At 40.9% G+C, this 25734-nt stretch overlaps 1 protein-coding gene across 1 annotated transcript in view; it reads left to right on the plus strand.

Annotated features, from left to right (window-relative positions):
* Window positions 1-25734, plus strand: part of LOC124047739 (sorting nexin-30-like) — a 78831-nt gene that overhangs the window by 12926 nt on the left and 40171 nt on the right. Inside the window, exon 2 of the mRNA XM_046368044.1 lies at window positions 9973-10161. Within this exon, the coding sequence (XP_046224000.1) occupies window positions 9973-10161 (189 nt within the window). The remainder of the gene's footprint in view (window positions 1-9972; window positions 10162-25734) is intronic.

The following is a 25734-nucleotide window of genomic DNA, read 5'->3' on the forward strand; positions in this document are numbered from 1 at the left end:
CACAACGCCCTATCAAGACACTTTATGTTGGTGTTTCCTTTATTTAGGCAGTTACCTGTAGACGAGAATGTGTGACAAATGTCCTGTGATTTAACATGGAGCCATTGACGTTTTAACCACTGAACCTGAGGGGACCCCTAGATGGGGACCCCTAGATGGGGACCCCTAGATGGGGACCCCTAGGTGGGGACCGCTAGATGGGCACTGCTAGATGGGCACTGCTAGATGGGCACTGCTAGATGGGCACTGCTAGATGGGCACTGCTAGATGGGGACCGCTAGATGGGCACCGCTAGATGGGCACCGCTAGATGGGCACCGCTAGATGGGCACCGCTAGATGGGCACCGCTAGATGGGGACCGCTAGATGGGGACCGCTAGATGGGACTGCTAGATGGGGACCGCTAGATGGGGACCAGCTAGATGGGGACTGCTAGATGGGGACCGCTAGATGGGGACTGCTAGATGGGGACCAGCTAGATGGGGACTGCTAGATGGGGACCAGCTCATGGGGACCGCTAGATGGGGACCGCTAGATGGGGACTGATGGGGACTGATGGGGACTCAGTCGATGGGGACTGCTAGATGGGGACCCCTAGATGCTAGATGGGGACCGCTAGATGGGGACTGCTAGATGGGGACCGCTAGATGGGGACTGCTAGATGGGGACTGCTAGATGCTGTTAGATGGGGACTGCTAGATGGGGACTGCTAGATGGGGACTGCTAGATGGGGACTGCTAGATGGGGACTGCTAGATGGGGACTGCTAGATGGGGACTGTTAGATGGGGACTGCTAGATGGGGACTAGAGAGTTGAAAGATTTTGTCCTGCTCGGCCTGACTAGCTGCTGTTTGAAATGTTCTACTGACATGGCAGTGTACCTCCTGGGGGGACCAGTGCTTATATTTGTCCTGGGTATCATTTGTCAGTCTTTTAACATCAGTGTTTAACCAGGCTAACACTGTTATTGTCTGTTTAGGAAAGAGCACTTCATGACACAAGCCCAACTCTCACAGCTGGCTGGGCAGGCGACCAGGAAAGTTTTGTCAGTGTTTTTAGGGCCTTATATTACAAAAACTCTCTCCTCCCCACCACTATTACAATGCTGGTTTGATGTCCTGATACAGTTGTAATACCTAACAACACAGTACAGTCATGTGATCTGTTATTAGATTACATGAAGAATATCAGTCATGTGATCTGTTATTAGATTACATGAAGAGGACCAGTCATGTGATCTGTTATTACATGTAGAGTACCAGTCATGTGATCTGTTATTAGATTACATGAAGAGTACCAGTCATGTGATCTGTTATTAGATTACATGAAGAGTACCAGTCATGTGATCTGTTATTAGATTAGATGTAGAGTACCAGTCATGTGATCTGTTATTAGATGTAGAGTACAAGTCATGTGATCTGTTATTAGATTACATGTAGAGTACCAGTCATGTGATCTGTTATTAGATGTAGAGGACCAGTCATGTGATCTGTTATTAGATGTAGAGTACCAGTCATGTGATCTGTTATTAGATTACATGTAGAGGACCAGTCATGTGATCTGTTATTAGATTACATGTAGAGTACCAGTCATGTGATCTGTTATTAGCTGTAGAGGACCAGTCATGTGATCTGTTATTAGATGTAGAGGACCAGTCATGTGATCTGTTATTAGATGTAGAGGACCAGTCATGTGATCTGTTATTAGATGTAGAGGACCAGTCATGTGATCTGTTATTAGATGTAGAGTACCAGTCATGTGATCTGTTATTAGATTACATGTAGAGTACCAGTCATGTGATCTGTTATTAGATTACATGTAGAGTACCAGTCATGTGATCTGTTATTAGATTACATGTAGACTACCAGTCATGTGATCTGTTATTAGATTACATGTAGAGTACCAGTCATGTGATCTGTTATTAGATGTAGAGTACAAGTCATGTGATCTGTTATTAGATGTAGAGGACCAGTCATGTGATCTGTTATTAGCTGTAGAGGACCAGTCATGTGATCTGTTATTAGATTACATGTAGAGGACCAGTCATGTGATCTGTTATTAGATTACATGTAGAGGACCAGTCATGTGATCTGTTATTAGATTACATGTAGAGGACCAGTCATGTGATCTGTTATTAGATTACATGTAGAGGACCAGTCATGTGATCTGTTATTAGATTACATGTAGAGGACCAGTCATGTGATCTGTTATGAGCTGTAGAGTACCAGTCATGTGATCTGTTATGAGCTGTAGAGTACCAGTCATGTGATCTGTTATTAGATGTAGAGTACCAGTCATGTGATCTGTTATTAGATGTAGAGTACCAGTCATGTGATCTGTTATTAGATTACATGTAGAGGACCAGTCATGTGATCTGTTATTAGATTACATGTAGAGGACCAGTCATGTGATCTGTTATGAGCTGTAGAGGACCAGTCATGTGATCTGTTATGAGCTGTAGAGTACCAGTCATGTGATCTGTTATTAGCTGTAGAGTACCAGTCATGTGATCTGTTATTAGATTACATGTAGAGTACCAGTCATGTGATCTGTTATTAGATGTAGAGTACCAGTCATGTGATCTGTTATTAGATTACATGTAGAGGACCAGTCATGTGATCTGTTATTAGATTACATGTAGAGGACCAGTCATGTGATCTGTTATGAGCTGTAGAGGACCAGTCATGTGATCTGTTATGAGCTGTAGAGGACCAGTCATGTGATCTGTTATGAGCTGTAGAGGACCAGTCATGTGATCTGTTATGAGCTGTAGAGGACCAGTCATGTGATCTGTTATGAGCTGTAGAGGACCAGTCATGTGATCTGTTATGAGCTGTAGAGGACCAGTCATGTGATCTGTTATGAGCTGTAGAGGACCAGTCATGTGATCTGTTATTAGCTGTAGAGGACCAGTCATGTGATCTGTTATGAGCTGTAGAGGACCAGTCATGTGATCTGTTATGAGCTGTAGAGGACCAGTCATGTGATCTGTTATGAGCTGTAGAGGACCAGTCATGTGATCTGTTATGAGCTGTAGAGGACCAGTCATGTGATCTGTTATGAGCTGTAGAGGACCAGTCATGTGATCTGTTATGAGCTGTAGAGGACCAGTCATGTGATCTGTTATGAGCTGTAGAGGACCAGTCATGTGATCTGTTATGAGCTGTAGAGGACCAGTCATGTGATCTGTTATGAGCTGTAGAGGACCAGTCATGTGATCTGTTATGAGCTGTAGAGGACCAGTCATGTGATCTGTTATTAGATTACATGTAGAGGACCAGTCATGTGATCTGTTATTAGATTACATGTAGAGGACCAGTCATGTGATCTGTTATTAGATTACATGTAGAGGACCAGTCATGTGATCTGTTATTAGATTACATGTAGAGGACCAGTCATGTGATCTGTTATGAGCTGTAGAGGACCAGTCATGTGATCTGTTATGAGCTGTAGAGGACCAGTCATGTGATCTGTTATGAGCTGTAGAGGACCAGTCATGTGATCTGTTATTAGCTGTAGAGGACCAGTCATGTGATCTGTTATGAGCTGTAGAGGACCAGTCATGTGATCTGTTATGAGATGTAGAGGACCAGTCATGTGATCTGTTATTAGCTGTAGAGGACCAGTCATGTGATCTGTTATGAGCTGTAGAGGACCAGTCATGTGATCTGTTATGAGCTGTAGAGGACCAGTCATGTGATCTGTTATTAGCTGTAGAGGACCAGTCATGTGATCTGTTATTAGAGCTGTAGAGGACCAGTCATGTGATCTGTTATGAGCTGTAGAGGACCAGTCATGTGATCTGTTATGAGCTGTAGAGGACCAGTCATGTGATCTGTTATGAGCTGTAGAGGACCAGTCATGTGATCTGTTATTAGCTGTAGAGGACCAGTCATGTGATCTGTTATTAGCTGTAGAGGACCAGTCATGTGATCTGTTATTAGATGTAGAGGACCAGTCATGTGATCTGTTATTAGATGTAGAGGACCAGTCATGTGATCTGTTATTAGATGTAGAGGACCAGTCATGTGATCTGTTATTAGATGTAGAGGACCAGTCATGTGATCTGTTATTAGATGTAGAGGACCAGTCATGTGATCTGTTATTAGATTACATGTAGAGGACCAGTCATGTGATCTGTTATTAGATGTAGAGGACCAGTCATGTGATCTGTTATTAGATGTAGAGGACCAGTCATGTGATCTGTTATTAGATGTAGAGGACCAGTCATGTGATCTGTTATTAGATGTAGAGGACCAGTCATGTGATCTGTTATTAGATTACATGTAGAGGACCAGTCATGTGATCTGTTATTAGATTACATGTAGAGGACCAGTCATGTGATCTGTTATTAGATGTAGAGTACAAGTCATGTGATCTGTTATTAGCTGTAGAGTACCAGTCATGTGATCTGTTATTAGCTGTAGAGTACCAGTCATGTGATCTGTTATTAGATTACATGTAGAGGACCAGTCATGTGATCTGTTATTAGATTACATGTAGAGGACCAGTCATGTGATCTGTTATTAGATGTAGAGGACCAGTCATGTGATCTGTTATTAGATTACATGTAGAGGACCAGTCATGTGATCTGTTATTAGATTACATGTAGAGGACCAGTCATGTGATCTGTTATTAGATTACATGTAGAGGACCAGTCATGTGATCTGTTATTAGATTACATGTAGAGGACCAGTCATGTGATCTGTTATTAGATTACATGTAGAGGACCAGTCATGTGATCTGTTATTAGATTACATGTAGAGGACCAGTCATGTGATCTGTTATGAGCTGTAGAGGACCAGTCATGTGATCTGTTATGAGCTGTAGAGGACCAGTCATGTGATCTGTTATTAGATTACATGTAGAGGACCAGTCATGTGATCTGTTATTAGATGTAGAGTACCAGTCATGTGATCTGTTATTAGATTACATGTAGAGGACCAGTCATGTGATCTGTTATTAGATTAGATTACATGTAGAGGACCAGTCATGTGATCTGTTATGAGCTGTAGAGGACCAGTCATGTGATCTGTTATGAGCTGTAGAGGACCAGTCATGTGATCTGTTATTAGCTGTAGAGGACCAGTCATGTGATCTGTTATTAGATTACATGTAGAGGACCAGTCATGTGATCTGTTATTAGATTAGATGTAGAGTACCAGTCATGTGATCTGTTATTAGATTACATGTAGAGGACCAGTCATGTGATCTGTTATTAGATTACATGTAGAGGACCAGTCATGTGATCTGTTATTAGATTACATGTAGAGGACCAGTCATGTGATCTGTTATTAGATGTAGAGGACCAGTCATGTGATCTGTTATTAGATGTAGAGGACCAGTCATGTGATCTGTTATTAGATGTAGAGGACCAGTCATGTGATCTGTTATTAGATGTAGAGGACCAGTCATGTGATCTGTTATTAGATGTAGAGGACCAGTCATGTGATCTGTTATTAGATGTAGAGGACCAGTCATGTGATCTGTTATTAGATGTAGAGGACCAGTCATGTGATCTGTTATTAGATGTAGAGGACCAGTCATGTGATCTGTTATTAGATGTAGAGGACCAGTCATGTGATCTGTTATTAGATGTAGAGGACCAGTCATGTGATCTGTTATTAGATGTAGAGGACCAGTCATGTGATCTGTTATTAGATGTAGAGGACCAGTCATGTGATCTGTTATTAGATGTAGAGGACCAGTCATGTGATCTGTTATTAGATGTAGAGGACCAGTCATGTGATCTGTTATTAGATGTAGAGGACCAGTCATGTGATCTGTTATTAGATGTAGAGGACCAGTCATGTGATCTGTTATTAGATGTAGAGGACCAGTCATGTGATCTGTTATTAGATGTAGAGGACCAGTCATGTGATCTGTTATTAGATTACATGTAGAGGACCAGTCATGTGATCTGTTATTAGATGTAGAGGACCAGTCATGTGATCTGTTATTAGATGTAGAGGACCAGTCATGTGATCTGTTATTAGATGTAGAGGACCAGTCATGTGATCTGTTATTAGATGTAGAGGACCAGTCATGTGATCTGTTATTAGATGTAGAGGACCAGTCATGTGATCTGTTATTAGATTACATGTAGAGGACCAGTCATGTGATCTGTTATTAGATTACATGTAGAGGACCAGTCATGTGATCTGTTATTAGATTACATGTAGAGGACCAGTCATGTGATCTGTTATTAGATGTAGAGGACCAGTCATGTGATCTGTTATTAGATTACATGTAGAGGACCAGTCATGTGATCTGTTATGAGCTGTAGAGGACCAGTCATGTGATCTGTTATGAGCTGTAGAGGACCAGTCATGTGATCTGTTATTAGATGTAGAGGACCAGTCATGTGATCTGTTATTAGATGTAGAGGACCAGTCATGTGATCTGTTATTAGATTACATGTAGAGGACCAGTCATGTGATCTGTTATTAGATTACATGTAGAGGACCAGTCATGTGATCTGTTATGAGCTGTAGAGGACCAGTCATGTGATCTGTTATGAGCTGTAGAGGACCAGTCATGTGATCTGTTATTAGATGTAGAGGACCAGTCATGTGATCTGTTATTAGATTACATGTAGAGGACCAGTCATGTGATCTGTTATTAGATGTAGAGGACCAGTCATGTGATCTGTTATTAGATGTAGAGGACCAGTCATGTGATCTGTTATTAGATGTAGAGGACCAGTCATGTGATCTGTTATGAGCTGTAGAGGACCAGTCATGTGATCTGTTATGAGCTGTAGAGGACCAGTCATGTGATCTGTTATGAGCTGTAGAGGACCAGTCATGTGATCTGTTATGAGCTGTAGAGGACCAGTCATGTGATCTGTTATGAGCTGTAGAGGACCAGTCATGTGATCTGTTATGAGCTGTAGAGGACCAGTCATGTGATCTGTTATGAGCTGTAGAGGACCAGTCATGTGATCTGTTATGAGCTGTAGAGGACCAGTCATGTGATCTGTTATTAGCTGTAGAGGACCAGTCATGTGATCTGTTATTAGCTGTAGAGGACCAGTCATGTGATCTGTTATGAGCTGTAGAGGACCAGTCATGTGATCTGTTATGAGCTGTAGAGGACCAGTCATGTGATCTGTTATGAGCTGTAGAGGACCAGTCATGTGATCTGTTATGAGCTGTAGAGGACCAGTCATGTGATCTGTTATGAGCTGTAGAGGACCAGTCATGTGATCTGTTATGAGCTGTAGAGGACCAGTCATGTGATCTGTTATGAGCTGTAGAGGACCAGTCATGTGATCTGTTATTAGATGTAGAGGACCAGTCATGTGATCTGTTATTAGATGTAGAGGACCAGTCATGTGATCTGTTATTAGATGTAGAGGACCAGTCATGTGATCTGTTATTAGATGTAGAGGACCAGTCATGTGATCTGTTATTAGATTACATGTAGAGGACCAGTCATGTGATCTGTTATTAGATTACATGTAGAGGACCAGTCATGTGATCTGTTGTGATTATTAGATGTAGAGGACCAGTCATGTGATCTGTTATGAGCTGTAGAGGACCAGTCATGTGATCTGTTATGAGCTGTAGAGGACCAGTCATGTGATCTGTTATGAGCTGTAGAGGACCAGTCATGTGATCTGTTATGAGCTGTAGAGGACCAGTCATGTGATCTGTTATGAGCTGTAGAGGACCAGTCATGTGATCTGTTATGAGCTGTAGAGGACCAGTCATGTGATCTGTTATGAGCTGTAGAGGACCAGTCATGTGATCTGTTATTAGATGTAGAGGACCAGTCATGTGATCTGTTATTAGATGTAGAGGACCAGTCATGTGATCTGTTATTAGATGTAGAGGACCAGTCATGTGATCTGTTATTAGATGTAGAGGACCAGTCATGTGATCTGTTATTAGATGTAGAGGACCAGTCATGTGATCTGTTATTAGATGTAGAGGACCAGTCATGTGATCTGTTATTAGATGTAGAGGACCAGTCATGTGATCTGTTATTAGATGTAGAGGACCAGTCATGTGATCTGTTATTAGATGTAGAGGACCAGTCATGTGATCTGTTATTAGATGTAGAGGACCAGTCATGTGATCTGTTATTAGATGTAGAGGACCAGTCATGTGATCTGTTATTAGATGTAGAGGACCAGTCATGTGATCTGTTATTACATGTAGAGGACCAGTCATGTGATCTGTTATTACATGTAGAGGACCAGTCATGTGATCTGTTATTAGATTACATGTAGAGGACCAGTCATGTGATCTGTTATTAGATTACATGTAGAGGACCAGTCATGTGATCTGTTATTAGATTACATGTAGAGGACCAGTCATGTGATCTGTTATTAGATGTAGAGTACAAGTCATGTGATCTGTTATTAGCTGTAGAGTACCAGTCATGTGATCTGTTATTAGCTGTAGAGTACCAGTCATGTGATCTGTTATTAGCTGTAGAGTACCAGTCATGTGATCTGTTATTAGATTACATGTAGAGGACCAGTCATGTGATCTGTTATTAGATTACATGTAGAGGACCAGTCATGTGATCTGTTATTAGATTACATGTAGAGGACCAGTCATGTGATCTGTTATTAGATTACATGTAGAGGACCAGTCATGTGATCTGTTATTAGATTACATGTAGAGGACCAGTCATGTGATCTGTTATTAGATTACATGTAGAGGACCAGTCATGTGATCTGTTATTAGATTACAGTCATGTGAGTTAGGACCAGTCATGTGATCTGTTATTAGATTACATGTAGAGGACCAGTCATGTGATCTGTTATTAGATTACATGTAGAGGACCAGTCATGTGATCTGTTATGAGCTGTAGAGTACCAGTCATGTGATCTGTTATGAGCTGTAGAGTACCAGTCATGTGATCTGTTATTAGATTACATGTAGAGTACCAGTCATGTGATCTGTTATTAGATGTAGAGTACCAGTCATGTGATCTGTTATTAGATTACATGTAGAGGACCAGTCATGTGATCTGTTATGAGCTGTAGAGTACCAGTCATGTGATCTGTTATGAGCTGTAGAGTACCAGTCATGTGATCTGTTATTAGCTGTAGAGTACCAGTCATGTGATCTGTTATTAGATGGTACATTAGAGTACCAGTCATGTGATCTGTTATTAGATGTAGAGTACCAGTCATGTGATCTGTTATTAGATTACATGTAGAGGACCAGTCATGTGATCTGTTATTAGATTACATGTAGAGGACCAGTCATGTGATCTGTTATTAGATTACATGTGGTTAGGACCAGTCATGTGATCTGTTATTAGATGTAGAGGACCAGTCATGTGATCTGTTATTAGATGTAGAGGACCAGTCATGTGATCTGTTATTAGATGTAGAGGACCAGTCATGTGATCTGTTATTAGATGTAGAGGACCAGTCATGTGATCTGTTATTAGATGTAGAGGACCAGTCATGTGATCTGTTATTAGATGTAGAGGACCAGTCATGTGATCTGTTATTAGATGTAGAGGACCAGTCATGTGATCTGTTATTAGATGTAGAGGACCAGTCATGTGATCTGTTATTAGATGTAGAGGACCAGTCATGTGATCTGTTATTAGATGTAGAGGACCAGTCATGTGATCTGTTATTAGATGTAGAGGACCAGTCATGTGATCTGTTATTAGATGTAGAGGACCAGTCATGTCTGTAGTGTAGTGTATGTTGGGTGGTATTCTCTGGTTAGAAGTCGTGCACTATGTTGGGTGGTATTCTCTGGTTAGAAGTCGTGCACTATGTTGGGTGGTATTCTCTGGTTAGAAGTCGTGCACTATGTTGGGTGGTATTCTCTGGTTAGAAGTCGTGCACTATGTTGGGTGGTATTCTCTGGTTAGAAGTCGTGCACTATGTTGGGTGGTATTCTCTGGTTAGAAGTCGTGCACTATGTTGGGTGGTATTTAGGACACATCCAACTACTTAAGTTGTTTCTATGGTCTTCATGTTTCCTGCTTCTAGGACCAAATTCTGACCAATGGGACGCCGGTGGAGACATCTAGTCCCTCCTCCTCGTCCTCCCTCCTGAACCGGCTGCAGCTGGATGACGACCTGGATGGAGAAACACGTGACCTCTTCGTCACCGTCGACGACCCGAAGAAACACGTCTCCACCATGGAGACCTACATCACCTACAGAGTGGTCACTAAGGTGGGTAGGGTCCTCTCGCATGCTCGCTGTCTCTCAGCTTCATGGAGAGGCAATGTGTCTGTGGAGAAGCTGTCTGTTACCCTCTGGAGGACACGTGATGCTGAAGGACCTCAGATCTGGAAAATACAACCTGTAATGTGGATGGAAAAACACAGCATCTGCCCCAACCCTTTCAACCATAAAGCTTTGTTGCTGGTAGAATTCTGTTTTTATTCTGGCATCAAATAGACCAACGAAGAGGTTGGAGCAATACAATGTTGTCATCTCTCCCTTCTCGCTCATCCCCCTCTTCACCTCTCCTCTCCTCTCCTCTCCTCACCTCTCCTCTCCTCTCTTCACCTCTCCTCTCTTCACCCTCTTCACTCTCACCCCTCTTCACCCCTCTTCACCCCTCTTTCACCCCTCTTCACCCCTCTTCACCCCTCTTCACCCCTCTCTTCACCCCTCTTCACCTCTCCTCTCACCTCACCCCTCTTCTCCTCTTCTCCTCTCCTCACCCCTCTTCTCCTCTCCTCACCCCTCTTCACCTCTCCTCACCCCTCCTCACCTCTCCTCACCCCTCCTCACCCCTCTTCTCCTCTCCTCACCCCTCTTCTCCTCTCCTCACCCCTCTTCTCCTCTCCTCACCCCTCTTCACCTCCTCTCCACCTCACCCCTCTTCACCTCTCCTCTTCCCCTCTTCACCTCTCCTTCACCCCTCTTCACCTCTCCTCTCTTCACCCCCTCTTCACCTCTCCTCACCCCTCTTCACCTCTCCTCACCCCTCTTCACCTCTCCTCACCCCTCTTCACCTCTCCTCACCCCTCTTCACCTCTCCTCACCCCTCTTCACCTCTCCTCACCCCTCTTCACCTCTCCTCACCCCCTCACCCCTTCTTCACCTCTCCTCACCCCTCTTCACCTCTCCTCACCCCTCTTCACCTCTCCTCACCCCTCTTCACCTCTCCTCACCCCTCTTCACCTCCTCCCCCTCTTCACCTCTCCTCTTTCACCTCTCCTCACCCCTCTTCACCTCTCCTCACCCCTCTTCACCTCTCCTCTCTTCACCTCTCCTCACCCCTCTTCACCTCTCCTCACCCCTCTTCACCTCTCCTCTCTTCACCTCTCCTCTCTTCACCTCTCCTCTCTTCACCTCTCCTCTCTTCACCTCTCCTCTCTTCACCTCTCCTCTCTTCACCTCTCCTCTCTTCACCTCTCCTCTCTTCACCTCTCCTCTTCACCTCTCCTCTCTTCACCTCTCCTCTCTTCACCTCTTCACTCTCTTCACCTCTTCACCTCTCTTCACCCCTCTCTCCCTCTCTTCACCTCTCCTCTCTTCACCTCTCCTCACCCCTCTTCACCTCACCTCTCCTCACCCCTCTTCACCTCTCCTCTCTTCACCTCTCCTCTCCTCTTCACCTCTCCTCTCTTTCACCTCTCCTCTCTTCACCTCTCTCCTCTCTTCACCTCTTCACCTCTCCTCTCCCTCTCACCTCTCCTCTCCTCTCTCTCTCACCTCTCCTCTCCTCTCTCTTCTCTCTCCTCTCCTCTCTTCACCTCTCCTCTCCTCTCTTCACCTCTCCTCTCTTCACCTCTCTCTCTTCACCTCTCCTCTTCCCTCTCACCTCTCCTCTCCTCTCTTCACCTCTCCTCTCCTCTCTTCACCTCTCCTCTCCTCTCTTCACCTCTCCTCTCTTCACCTCTTCTCCTCTCTTCTCTCCTCTCTTCACCTCTCTTCTCCTCTCTTCTCCTCTCCTCTCTCTCTCTCCTCTCTCTCCTCTCTCCCTCTCCTCTCCTCTCCTCTCCTCTCTCTCACCTCTCCTCTCCTCTCCTCTCCTCTCTCTCCTCTCCTCTCCTCTCCTCTCCTCTCCTCTCCTCTCCTCTCCTCTCCTCTCTCTCCTCTCCTCTCCTCTCCTCTCCTCTCCTCTCCTCTCCTCTCCTCTCCTCTCCTCTCCTCTCCTCATTATAAACCCTGCCAATGATTGAGGGTTTTAGTTTAGTTGTGTTTACGTTGTCTGAGACTCATTATAAACCCTGCCAATGATTGAGGGTTTTAGTTTAGTTGTGTTTACGGTGCCTGAGAATAAGAACTTGGTCCTTGGCTGATTAGAGGTACCCTGGTTACCCTGGTTACCCCAAACTGAACGCTGTACTGTGAAGTGAAACCATGGTAAACACATTGACCAGAGTGGTTTAACCAGGCCAGAAGGGTCATTCCTAACCAACACAATAGTCGGGCCTAATTGGGATTCCAGCCCAGATATTGTGTCAGCGTTGTCACGATACCATCATTTTGACTTGGATGCTGATACCGGGTTTAGTAACAAAATACTGTATACCAAAACAATGCTGATACTGGGTTTAGTAACAAAATACTGTATACCAAAACAATGCTGATACTGGGTTTAGTAACAAAATACTGTATACCAAAACAGTGCTGATACTGGGTTTAGTAACAAAATACTGTATACCAAAACAATGCTGATACTGGGTTTAGTAACAAAATACTGTATACCAAAACAATGCTGATACTGGGGTTAGCAACAAAATACTCGATACCGAAACGATACTCGATGCTGTATACTGCTGTAATACACACACTTTACTATACAATACTATAGTAATACTGTATACTGCTGTAATACACACACTTTACTATACAATACTATAGTAATACTGTATACTGCTGTAATATACACACTTTACTATGTAATACACTGCCGTAGGGGTGGGGCGGGGGAGTGTGATAGTGAGGTGATTACTAAGTCATGCATTAACCAAGGGTCCACTCTGTACGCTGAGCTGCAGGAAACACAGATGGTGGAACACGTGGAACCATGCATTAACCACTACCATACTGAGGGACCTCACCATACCATACTATAACCATACTGAGAGACTTCACCATACCATACTATAACCATACTGAGAGACCTCACCATACCATATTATCACCATACCATATTATCACCATACTGAGAGACCTCACCATACCATACTATAACCATACTGAGAGACCTCACCATACCATATTATCACCATACCATATTATCACCATACTGAGACCTCACCATACCATACTATAACCATACCATATTATCACCATACCATACTATAACCATACCATATTATCACCATACTGAGAGACCTCACCATGCCATACTATAACCATACCATATTATCACCATACCATACTATAACCATACCATATTATCACCATACTGAGAGACCTCACCATACCATATTATCACCATACTGAGAGACCTCACCATACCATATTATCACCATACTGAGAGACTTCACCATACCATACTATAACCATACTGAGAGACCTCACCATACCATACTATAACCATACCATACTATAACCATACTGAGAGACCTCAACATACCATACTATAACCATACTGAGAGACTTCACCATACCATACTATAACCATACTGAGAGACCTCACCATACCATATTATCACCATACCATATTATCACCATACTGAGAGACCTCACCATACCATACTATAACCATACTGAGAGACCTCACCATACCATATTATCACCATACCATATTATCACCATACTGAGACCTCACCATACCATACTATAACCATACCATATTATCACCATACCATACTATAACCATACCATATTATCACCATACTGAGAGACCTCACCATGCCATACTATAACCATACCATATTATCACCATACCATACTATAACCATACCATATTATCACCATACTGAGAGACCTCACCATACCATATTATCACCATACTGAGAGACCTCACCATACCATATTATCACCATACTGAGAGACCTCACCATACCATACTATAACCATACTGAGAGATCTCACCATACCATACTGAGAGACCTCACCATACCATATTATCACCATACTGAGAGACCTCACCATACCATACTATAACCATACTGAGAGACCTCACCATACCATACTGAGAGACCTCACCATACCATACTATAACCATACTGAGAGACCTCACCATACCATACTATAACCATACTGAGAGACCTCACCATACCATATTATCACCATACTGAGAGACCATACCATATTATCACCATACTGAGAGACCTCACCATACCATATTATCACCATACTGAGAGACCTCACCATACCATATTATCACCATACTGAGAGACCTCACCATACCATACTATAACCATACTGAGAGACCTCACCATACCATACTATAACCATACTGAGAGACCTCACCATACCATACTATAGCCATACTGAGAGACCTCAACATACCATACTATAACCATACTGAGAGACCTCACCATACCATATTATCACCATACTGAGAGACCTCACCATACCATACTATAACCATACTGAGAGACCATACCATACTGAGAGACCTCACCATACCATACTATAACCATACTGAGAGACCTCAACATACCATACTATAACCATACTGAGAGACCTCACCATACTATACTATAACCATACTGAGAGACCTCACCATACCATATTATCACCATACTGAGAGACCTCACCATACCATACTATAACCATACCATACTATAACCATACCATACTATAACCATACTGAGAGACCTCACCATACCATATTATCACCATACTGAGAGACCTCACCATACCATATTATCACCATACTGAGAGACCTCACCATACCATACTATAACCATACTGAGAGACCTCACCATACCATACTATAACCATACTGAGAGACCTCAACATACCATACTATAACCATACTGAGAGACCTCACCATACCATATTATCACCATACCATACTATAACCATACTGAGAGACCTCACCATACCATACTATAACCATACCATACTATAACCATACCATACTATAACCATACCATACTATAACCATACTGAGAGACCTCAACATACCATATTATAACCATACTGAGAGACCTCACCATACCATACTATAACCATACTGAGAGACCTCACCATACCATACTATAACCATACTGAGAGACCTCACCATACCATATTATCACCATACCATACTATAACCATACTGAGGGACCTCTCCATACCATACTATAACCATACCATACTATAACCATACTATAACCATACTGAGAGACCTCACCATACCATACTATAACCATACTGAGAGACCTCACCATACCATACTATAACCATACTGAGAGACCTCACTATACCATACTATAACCATACTGAGAGACATCACCATACCATACTATAACCATACTGAGAGACCTCACCATACCATACTATGACCATACTGAGAGACCTCACCATACCATACTATAACCATACCATATTATCACCATACCATACTATAACCATACTGAGACCTCACCATACCATATTATCACCATACCATATTATCACCATACTGAGAGACCATACCATACTATAACCATACCATATTATCACCATACCATACTATAACCATACCATATTATCACCATACTGAGAGACCTCACCATACCATATTATCACCATACTGAGAGACCTCACCATACCATACTATAACCATACTGAGACCTCACCATACCATACTATAACCATACCATACTATAACCATACCATACTATAACCATACTGAGAGACCTCACCATACCATATTATCACCATACTGAGAGACTTCACCATACCATATTATAACCATACTGAGACCTCACCATACCATATTATAACCATACCATACTATAACCATACTGAGAGACCTCACCATACCATACTATAACCATACTGAGAGACCTCACCATACCATACTATAACCATACTGAGAGACCTCACCATACCATATTATCACCATACTGAGAGACCTCACCATACCATATTATCACCATACCATATTATCACCATACTGAGACTTCACCATACCATACCATAACCATACCATATTATCACCATACCATACTATAACCACACTGAGAGACCTCATCATACCATACTATAACCATACTGAGAGACCTCAACATACCATACTATAACCATACTGAGAGACCTCAACATACCATACTATAACTATACTGAGAGACCTCACCATACCATACCATAACCATACTGAGAGACCTCAACATACCATACTATAACCATACCATACTATAACCATACTGAGGGACCTCACCATACCATACTATAACCATACTGAGAGACCTCACCATACCATACTATAACCATACTGAGAGACCTCACCATACCATATTATCACCATACCATACTATAACCATACTGAGAGACCTCACCATACCATACTATAACCATACTGAGAGACCTCACCATACCATACTATAACCATACTGAGAGACCTCACCATACCATACTATAACCATACTGAGAGACCTCACCATACCATACTATAACCATACTGAGAGACCTCACCATACCATATTATCACCATACTGAGAGACCTCAACATACCATACTATAACCATACTGAGAGACCTCACCATACCATACTATAACCATACTGAGAGACCTCACCATACCATACTATAACCATACTGAGAGACCTCACCATACCATACTATAACCATACTGAGACCTCACCATACAATACTATAACTATACTGAGAGACCTCAACATACCATATTATCACCATACCATACTATAACCATACTGAGAGACCTCACCATACCATACTATCACCATACTGAAAGACCTCACCATACCATATTATAACCATACTATAACCATACTATAACCATACTGAGAGATCTCACCATACCATACTATAACCATACCATACTATAACCATACTGAGAGACCTCACCATACCATACTATAACCATACTGAGAGACCTCACCATACCATATTATCACCATACTGAGAGACCTCAACATACCATATTATCACCATACCATACTATAACCATACTGAGAGACCTCACCATACCATACTATCACCATACTGAAAGACCTCACCATACCATATTATAACCATACTATAACCATACTATAACCATACTGAGAGACCACACCATACCATACTATAACCATACCATACTATCACCATACTGAGAGACCTCACCATACCATACTATAACCATACCATATTATCACCATACCATACTATAACCATACTGAGAGACCTCACCATACCATACTATAACCATACTGGGAGACCTCAGCATACCATACTATAACCATACTGAGAGACCTCAACATGCCATACTATAACTATACCGAGAGACCTCACCATACCATACTATAACCATACTGAGAGACCTCACCATACCATACTATAACCATACTGAGAGACCTCACCATACCATACTATAACCATACTGAGAGACCTCACCATACCATACTATAACCATACTGAGAGACCTCAACATACCATACTATAACCATACTGAGAGACCTCACCATACCATATTATCACCATACCATATTATCACCAAACTGAGAGACTTCACCATACCATACTATAACCATACTGAGAGACCTCACCATACCATACTATAACCATACTGAGAGACCTCACCATACCATACTATAACCATACTGAGAGACCTCACCATACCATATTATCACCATACTGAGAGACTTCAACATACCATACTATAACCATACTGAGAGACCTCACCATACCATACTATAACCATACTGAGAGACCTCAACATACCATACTATCACCATACTGAGAGACCTCACCATACCATATTATAACCATACTATAACCATACTGAGAGACCTCACCATACCATACTATAACCATACTGAGAGACCTCACCATACCATACTATAACATTTACATTTACATTTAAGTCATTTAGCAGACGCTCTTATCCAGAGCGACTTACATACCATATTATCACCATACCATACTTTAACCATACTGAGAGACCTCATCATACCATACTATAACCATACTGAGAGACCTCACCATACCATACTATAACCATACTGAGAGACCTCAACATACCATATTATAACCATACTGAGAGACCTCACCATACCATATTATCACCATACCATACTATAACCATACTGAGAGACCTCAACATACCATATTATAACCATACTGAGACCTCACCATACCATATTATCACCATACTGAGAGACCTCAACATACCATATTATCACCATACCATACTATAACCATACTGAGAGACCTCACCATACCATATTATAACCATACTATAACCATACTGAGAGACCTCACCTTACCATACTATAACCATACTGAGAGACCTCACCATACCATACTATAACCATACTGAGAGACCTCACCTTACCATACTATAACCATACTATGACCATACTATAACCATACTGAGAGACCTCACCATACCATACTATAACCATACTGAGAGACCTCACCACACCATATTATCACCATACCATACTATAACCATACCATACTATAACCATACTGAGAGACCTCAACATACCATACTATAACCATACTGAGAGACCTCACCATACCATACTATAACCATACTGAGAGACCTCACCATACCATATTATCACCATACCATACTATAACCATACTGAGAGACCTCAACATACCATACTATAACCATACTGAGAGACCTCAACATACCATACTATAACCATACTGAGAGACCTCACCATACCATATTATCACCATACCATACTATAACCATACTGAGAGACCTCACCATACCATATTATCACCATACCATACTATAACCATACTGAGAGACCTCACCATACCATATTATCACCATACCATACTATAACCATACTGAGAGACCTCACCATACCATACTATAACCATACTGAGAGACCTCACCATACCATATTATCACCATACTGAGAGACCTCAACATACCATATTATCACCATACCATACTATAACCATACTGAGAGACCTCACCATACCATATTATCACCATACTGAGAGACCTCACCATACCATATTATCACCATACCATACTATAACCATACTGAGACCTCACCATACCATATTATCACCATACCATACTATAACCATACTGAGACCTCACCATACCATATTATCACCATACCATACTATAACCATACTGAGAGACCTCACCATACCATATTATCACCATACCATACTATAACCATACTGAGAGACCTCACCATACCATATTATAACCATACTGAGAGACCTCACCATACCATACTATAACCATACTGAGAGACCTCACCATACCATACTATAACCATACTGAGAGACCTCACCATACCATACTATAACCATACTGAGAGACCTCACCATACCATACTATGACCATACTGAGAGACCTCACCATACCATACTATAACCATACCATATTATCACCATACCATACTATAACCATACTGAGAGACCTCACCATACCATATTATCACCATACCATATTATCACCATACCATATTATCACCATACTGAGAGACCTCACCATACCATACTATAACCATACCATATTATCACCATACCATACTATAACCATACCATATTATCACCATACTGAGAGACCTCACCATACCATACTATAACCATACTGAGAGACCTCACCATACCATACTATAACCATACCATACTATAACCATACCATACTATAACCATACTGAGAGACCTCACCATACCATATTATCACCATACTGAGAGACTTCACCATACCATATTATAACCATACTGAGAGACTTCACCATACCATATTATAACCATACTGAGACCTCACCATACCATATTATCACCATACTGAGAGACTTCACCATACCATATTATAACCATACTGAGAGACCTCACCATACCATATTATAACCATACCATACTATAACCATACTGAGAGACCTCACCATACCATACTATAACCATACTGAGAGACCTCACCATACCATATTATCACCATACTGAGATACCTCACCATACCATATTATCACCATACCATATTATCACCATACCATATTATCACCATACTGAGACTTCACCATACCATACCATAACCATACCATATTATCACCATACCATACTATAACCATACTGAGAGACCTCACCATACCATACTAGAACCATACTGAGAGACCTCAACATACCATACTATAACCATACTGAGAGACCTCAACATACCATACTATAACTATACTGAGAGACCTCACCATACCATACTATAACCATACTGAGAGACCTCACCATACCATATTATCACCATACCATACTATAACCATACTGAGAGACCTCACCATACCATACTATAACCATACTGAGAGACCTCACCATACCATACTATAACCATACTGAGAGACCTCACCATACCATATTATCACCATACTGAGAGACCTCAACATACCATACTATAACCATACTGAGAGACCTCACCATACCATACTATAACCATACTGAGAGACTTCGCCATACCATACTATAACCATACTGAGAGACCTCACCATACCATACTATAACCATACTGAGAGACCTCACCATACCATACTATAACCATACTGAGAGACCTCACCATACCATACTATAATTATACTGAGAGACCTCAACATACCATATTATAACTATACTGAGAGACCTCAACATACCATATTATAACCATACCATAACCATACTGAGACCTCACCATACCATATCATCACCATACTGTGAGACCTCAACATACCATATTATCACCATACCATACTATAACCATACTGAGAGACCTCACCATACCATACTATAACCATACCATACTATCACCATACTGAGAGACCTCACCATACCATACTATAACCATACCATATTATCACCATACCATACTATAACCATACTGAGAGACCTCACCATACCATACTATAACCATACTGAGAGACCTCACCATACCATATTATCACCATACTGAGAGACCTCAACATACCATATTATCACCATACCATATTATAACCATACTATAACCATACTGAGAGACCTCACCATACCATACTATAACCAACCATACCATACTATCACCATACTGAGAGACCTCACCATACCATACTATAACCATACCATATTATCACCATACCATACTATAACCATACTGAGAGACCTCAACATACCATACTATAACCATACCATACTATAACCATACTGAGGGATCTCACCATACCATACTATAACCATACTGAGAGACCCCAACATACCATACTATAACCATACTGAGAGACCTCAACATACCATACAATAACTATACTGAGAGACCTCACCATACCATACTATAACCATACTTGAGAGACCTCACCATACCATATTATAACCATACCATACTATAACCATACTGAGAGACCTCACCATACCATACTATAACCATACTGAGACCTCACCATACCATACTATACTATAACCATACTGAGAGACCTCACCATACCATAGTATCACCATACTGAGAGACCTCAACATACCATACTATAACCATACTGAGAGACCTCACCATACCATACTATAACCATACTGAGAGACCTCACCATACCATACTATAACCATACTGAGAGACCTCACCATACCATACTATAACCATACTGAGAGACCTCACCATACCATACTATAACCATACTGAGAGACCTCACCATACCATACTATAACCATACTGAGAGACCTCACCATACCATACTATAACCATACTGAGAGACCTCACCATACCATACTATAACCATACTGAGAGACCTCACCATACCATACTATAACCATACTGAGAGACCTCACCATACCATATTATAACTATACTGAGAGACCTCAACATACCATATTATAACCATACCATACTATAACCATACTGAGACCTCACCATACCATATTATCACCATACTGAGAGACCTCAACATACCATATTATCACCATACCATACTATAACCATACTGAGAGACCTCACCATACCATACTATCACCATACTGAAAGACCTCACCATACCATATTATAACCATACCATATTATCACCATACTGAGAGACCTCACCATACCATACTATAACCATACCATACTATCACCATACTGAGAGACCTCACCATACCATACTATAACCATACCATATTATCACCATACCATACTATAACCATACTGAGAGACCTCACCATACCATACTATAACCATACCATATTATCACCATACCATACTATAACCATACTGAGAGACCTCACCATACCATACTATAACCATACCATATTATCACCATACCATACTATAACCATACTGAGAGACCTCACCATACCATACTATAACCATACTGAGAGACCTCACCATACCATATTATCACCATACTGAGAGACCTCAACATACCATATTATCACCATACCATACTATAACCATACTGAGAGACCTCACCATACCATACTATCACCATACTGAAAGACCTCACCATACCATATTATAACCATACTATAACCATACTGAGACCTCACCATACCATACTATAACCATACCATATTATCACCATACCATACTATAACCATACTGAGAGACCTCACCATACCATACTATAACCATACTGAGAGACCTCAGCATACCATACTATAACCATACTGAGAGACCTCAACATACCATACTATAACTATACTGAGAGACCTCACCATACCATACTATAACCATACTGAGAGACCTCACCATACCATACTATAACCATACTGAGAGACCTCAACATACCATATTATCACCATACTGAGAGACTTCAACATACCATACTATAACCATACCATACTATAACCATACTGAGAGACCTCAACATACCATACTATAACCATACTGAGAGACCTCACCATACCATATTATCACCATACCATATTATCACCAAACTGAGAGACCTCACCATACCATACTATAACCATACTGAGAGACCTCACCATACCATACTATAACCATACTGAGAGACCTCACCATACCATATTATCACCATACTGAGAGACTTCAACATACCATACTATAACCATACTGAGAGACCTCACCATACCATACTATAACCATACTGAGAGACCTCAACATACCATATTATCACCATACTGAGAGACCTCACCATACCATACTATAACCATACTGAGAGACTTCACCATACCATACTATAACCATACTGCGAGACCTCACCATACCATACTATAACCATACTGAGAGACCTCACCATACCATACTATAACCATACTGAGAGACCTCACCATACCATACTATAACATTTAAATTTACATTTAAGTCATTTAGCAGACGCTCTTATCCAGAGCGACTTACATACCATATTATCACCATACCATACTATAACCATACTGAGAGACCTCACCATACCATACTATAACCATACTGAGAGACCTCACCATACCATACTATAACTATACTGAGAGACCTCAACATACTATATTATAACCATACCATACTATAACCATACTGAGAGACCTCACCATACCATATTATCACCATACCATACTATAACCATACTGAGAGACCTCAACATACCATATTATAATCATACCATACTATAACCATACTGAGACCTCACCATACCATATTATCACCATACTGAGAGACCTCAACATACCATATTATCACCATACCATACTATAACCATACTGAGAGACCTCACCATACCATACTATCACCATACTGAGAGACCTCACCATACCATACTATAACCATACTGAGAGACTTCACCATACCATATTATAACCATACTATGACCATACTATAACCATACTGAGAGACCTCACCATACCATACTATAACCATACTGAGAGACCTCACCACACCATATTATCACCATACCATACTATAACCATACCATACTATAACCATACTGAGAGACCAACATACCATTATAACCATACTGAGAGACTCACCATACCATACTATAACCATACAGAGACCTCACCATACCATACTATAACCATACTGAGAGACCTCACCATACCATATTATAACCATACTGAGAGACATCACCATACCATACTATAACCATACTGAGAGACCTCACCATACCATACTATAACCATACTGAGAGACCTCACCATACCATACTATAACCATACTGAGAGACCTCACCATACCATATTATAACCATACTGAGAGACATCACCATACCATACTATAACCATACTGAGAGACTTCACCATACCATATTATAACCATACTGAGAGACCTCACCATACCATACTATAACCATACTGAGAGACCTCACCATACCATACTATAACCATACTGAGAGACCTCATACCATACTATAACCATACTGAGAGACCACCATACCATCATTATAACCATACTGAGAACCACCATACCATACTATAACCATATAGAACCACCATGTCATACTATAACCATACTGAGAGACCATACCGTATTATCATTAGTAGACTTACTATAGAACCACCATGTCATTATCATTAGTAGACTTACTATAGAACCACCATGTCATTATCATTAGTAGACTTAGTATAGAACCACCATGTCATTATCATTAGTAGACTTAGTATAGAACCACCATGTCATTATCATTAGTAGACTTAGTATAGAACCACCATGTCATTATCATTAGTAGACTTAATAGAACCACCATGTCATTATCATTAGTAGACTTAGTATAGAACCACCATGTCATTATCATTAGTAGACTTACTATAGAACCACCATGTCATTATCATTAGGACTTACTATAGAACCACCATGTCATTATCATTATTAGACTTAGTATAGAACCACCATGTCATTATCATTAGTAGACTTAGTATAGAACCACCATGTCATTATCATTAGTAGACTTAGTATAGAACCACCATGTCATTATCATTAGTAGACTTACTATAGAACCACCATGTCATTATCATTAGTAGACTTACTATAGAACCACCATGTCATTATCATTATTAGACTTAGTATAGAACCACCATGTCATTATCATTAGTAGACTTAGTATAGAACCACCATGTCATTATCATTAGTAGACTTACTATAGAACCACCATGTCATTATCATTATTAGACTTAGTATAGAACCACCATGTCATTATCATTAGTAGACTTAGTATAGAACCACCATGTCATTATCATTATTAAACTTAGAGTAGGAGCCTTGTAGAACCACCATGTCATTATCATTAGTAGACTTAGTATAGAACCACCATGTCATTATCATTATTAAACTTAGTATAGCAGCCTTGTATAACCACCATGGAGCTGTAGGCCTTAGAGCACATCCTGTTTAGTCTTAATACTGTAACTTAGAGGCCTACATTTCACTACTTATTGAAATGTACTTTATCAATCATTTGTTCAAGTCATCAAACGGCATACAAGTCATTCATGGTGTGGAATGCAATCAGGCATTTTAGTTTTAGTGTGAAATGCAATCAGGCATTTTAGTTTTAGTGTGGAATGCAATCAGGCATTTTAGTTTTAGTGTGAAATGCAATCAGGCATTTTAGTTTTAGTGTGGAATGCAATCAGGCATTTTAGTTTTAGTGTGGAATGCAATCAGGCATTTTAGTTTTAGTGTGGAATGCAATCAGGCATTTTAGTTTTAGTGTGGAATGCAATCAGGCATTTTAGTTTTAGTGTGGAATGCAATCAGGCATTTTAGTTTTAGTGTGAAATGCAATCAGGCATTTTAGTTTTAGTGTGAAATGCAATCAGGCATTTTAGTTTTAGTGTGAAATGCAATCAGGCATTTTAGTTTTAGTGTGAAATGCAATCAGGCATT

The sequence above is a fragment of the Oncorhynchus gorbuscha genome, linkage group LG11, assembly GCF_021184085.1.
Source record: "Oncorhynchus gorbuscha isolate QuinsamMale2020 ecotype Even-year linkage group LG11, OgorEven_v1.0, whole genome shotgun sequence".
Lineage (NCBI taxonomy): Eukaryota > Metazoa > Chordata > Actinopteri > Salmoniformes > Salmonidae > Oncorhynchus > Oncorhynchus gorbuscha.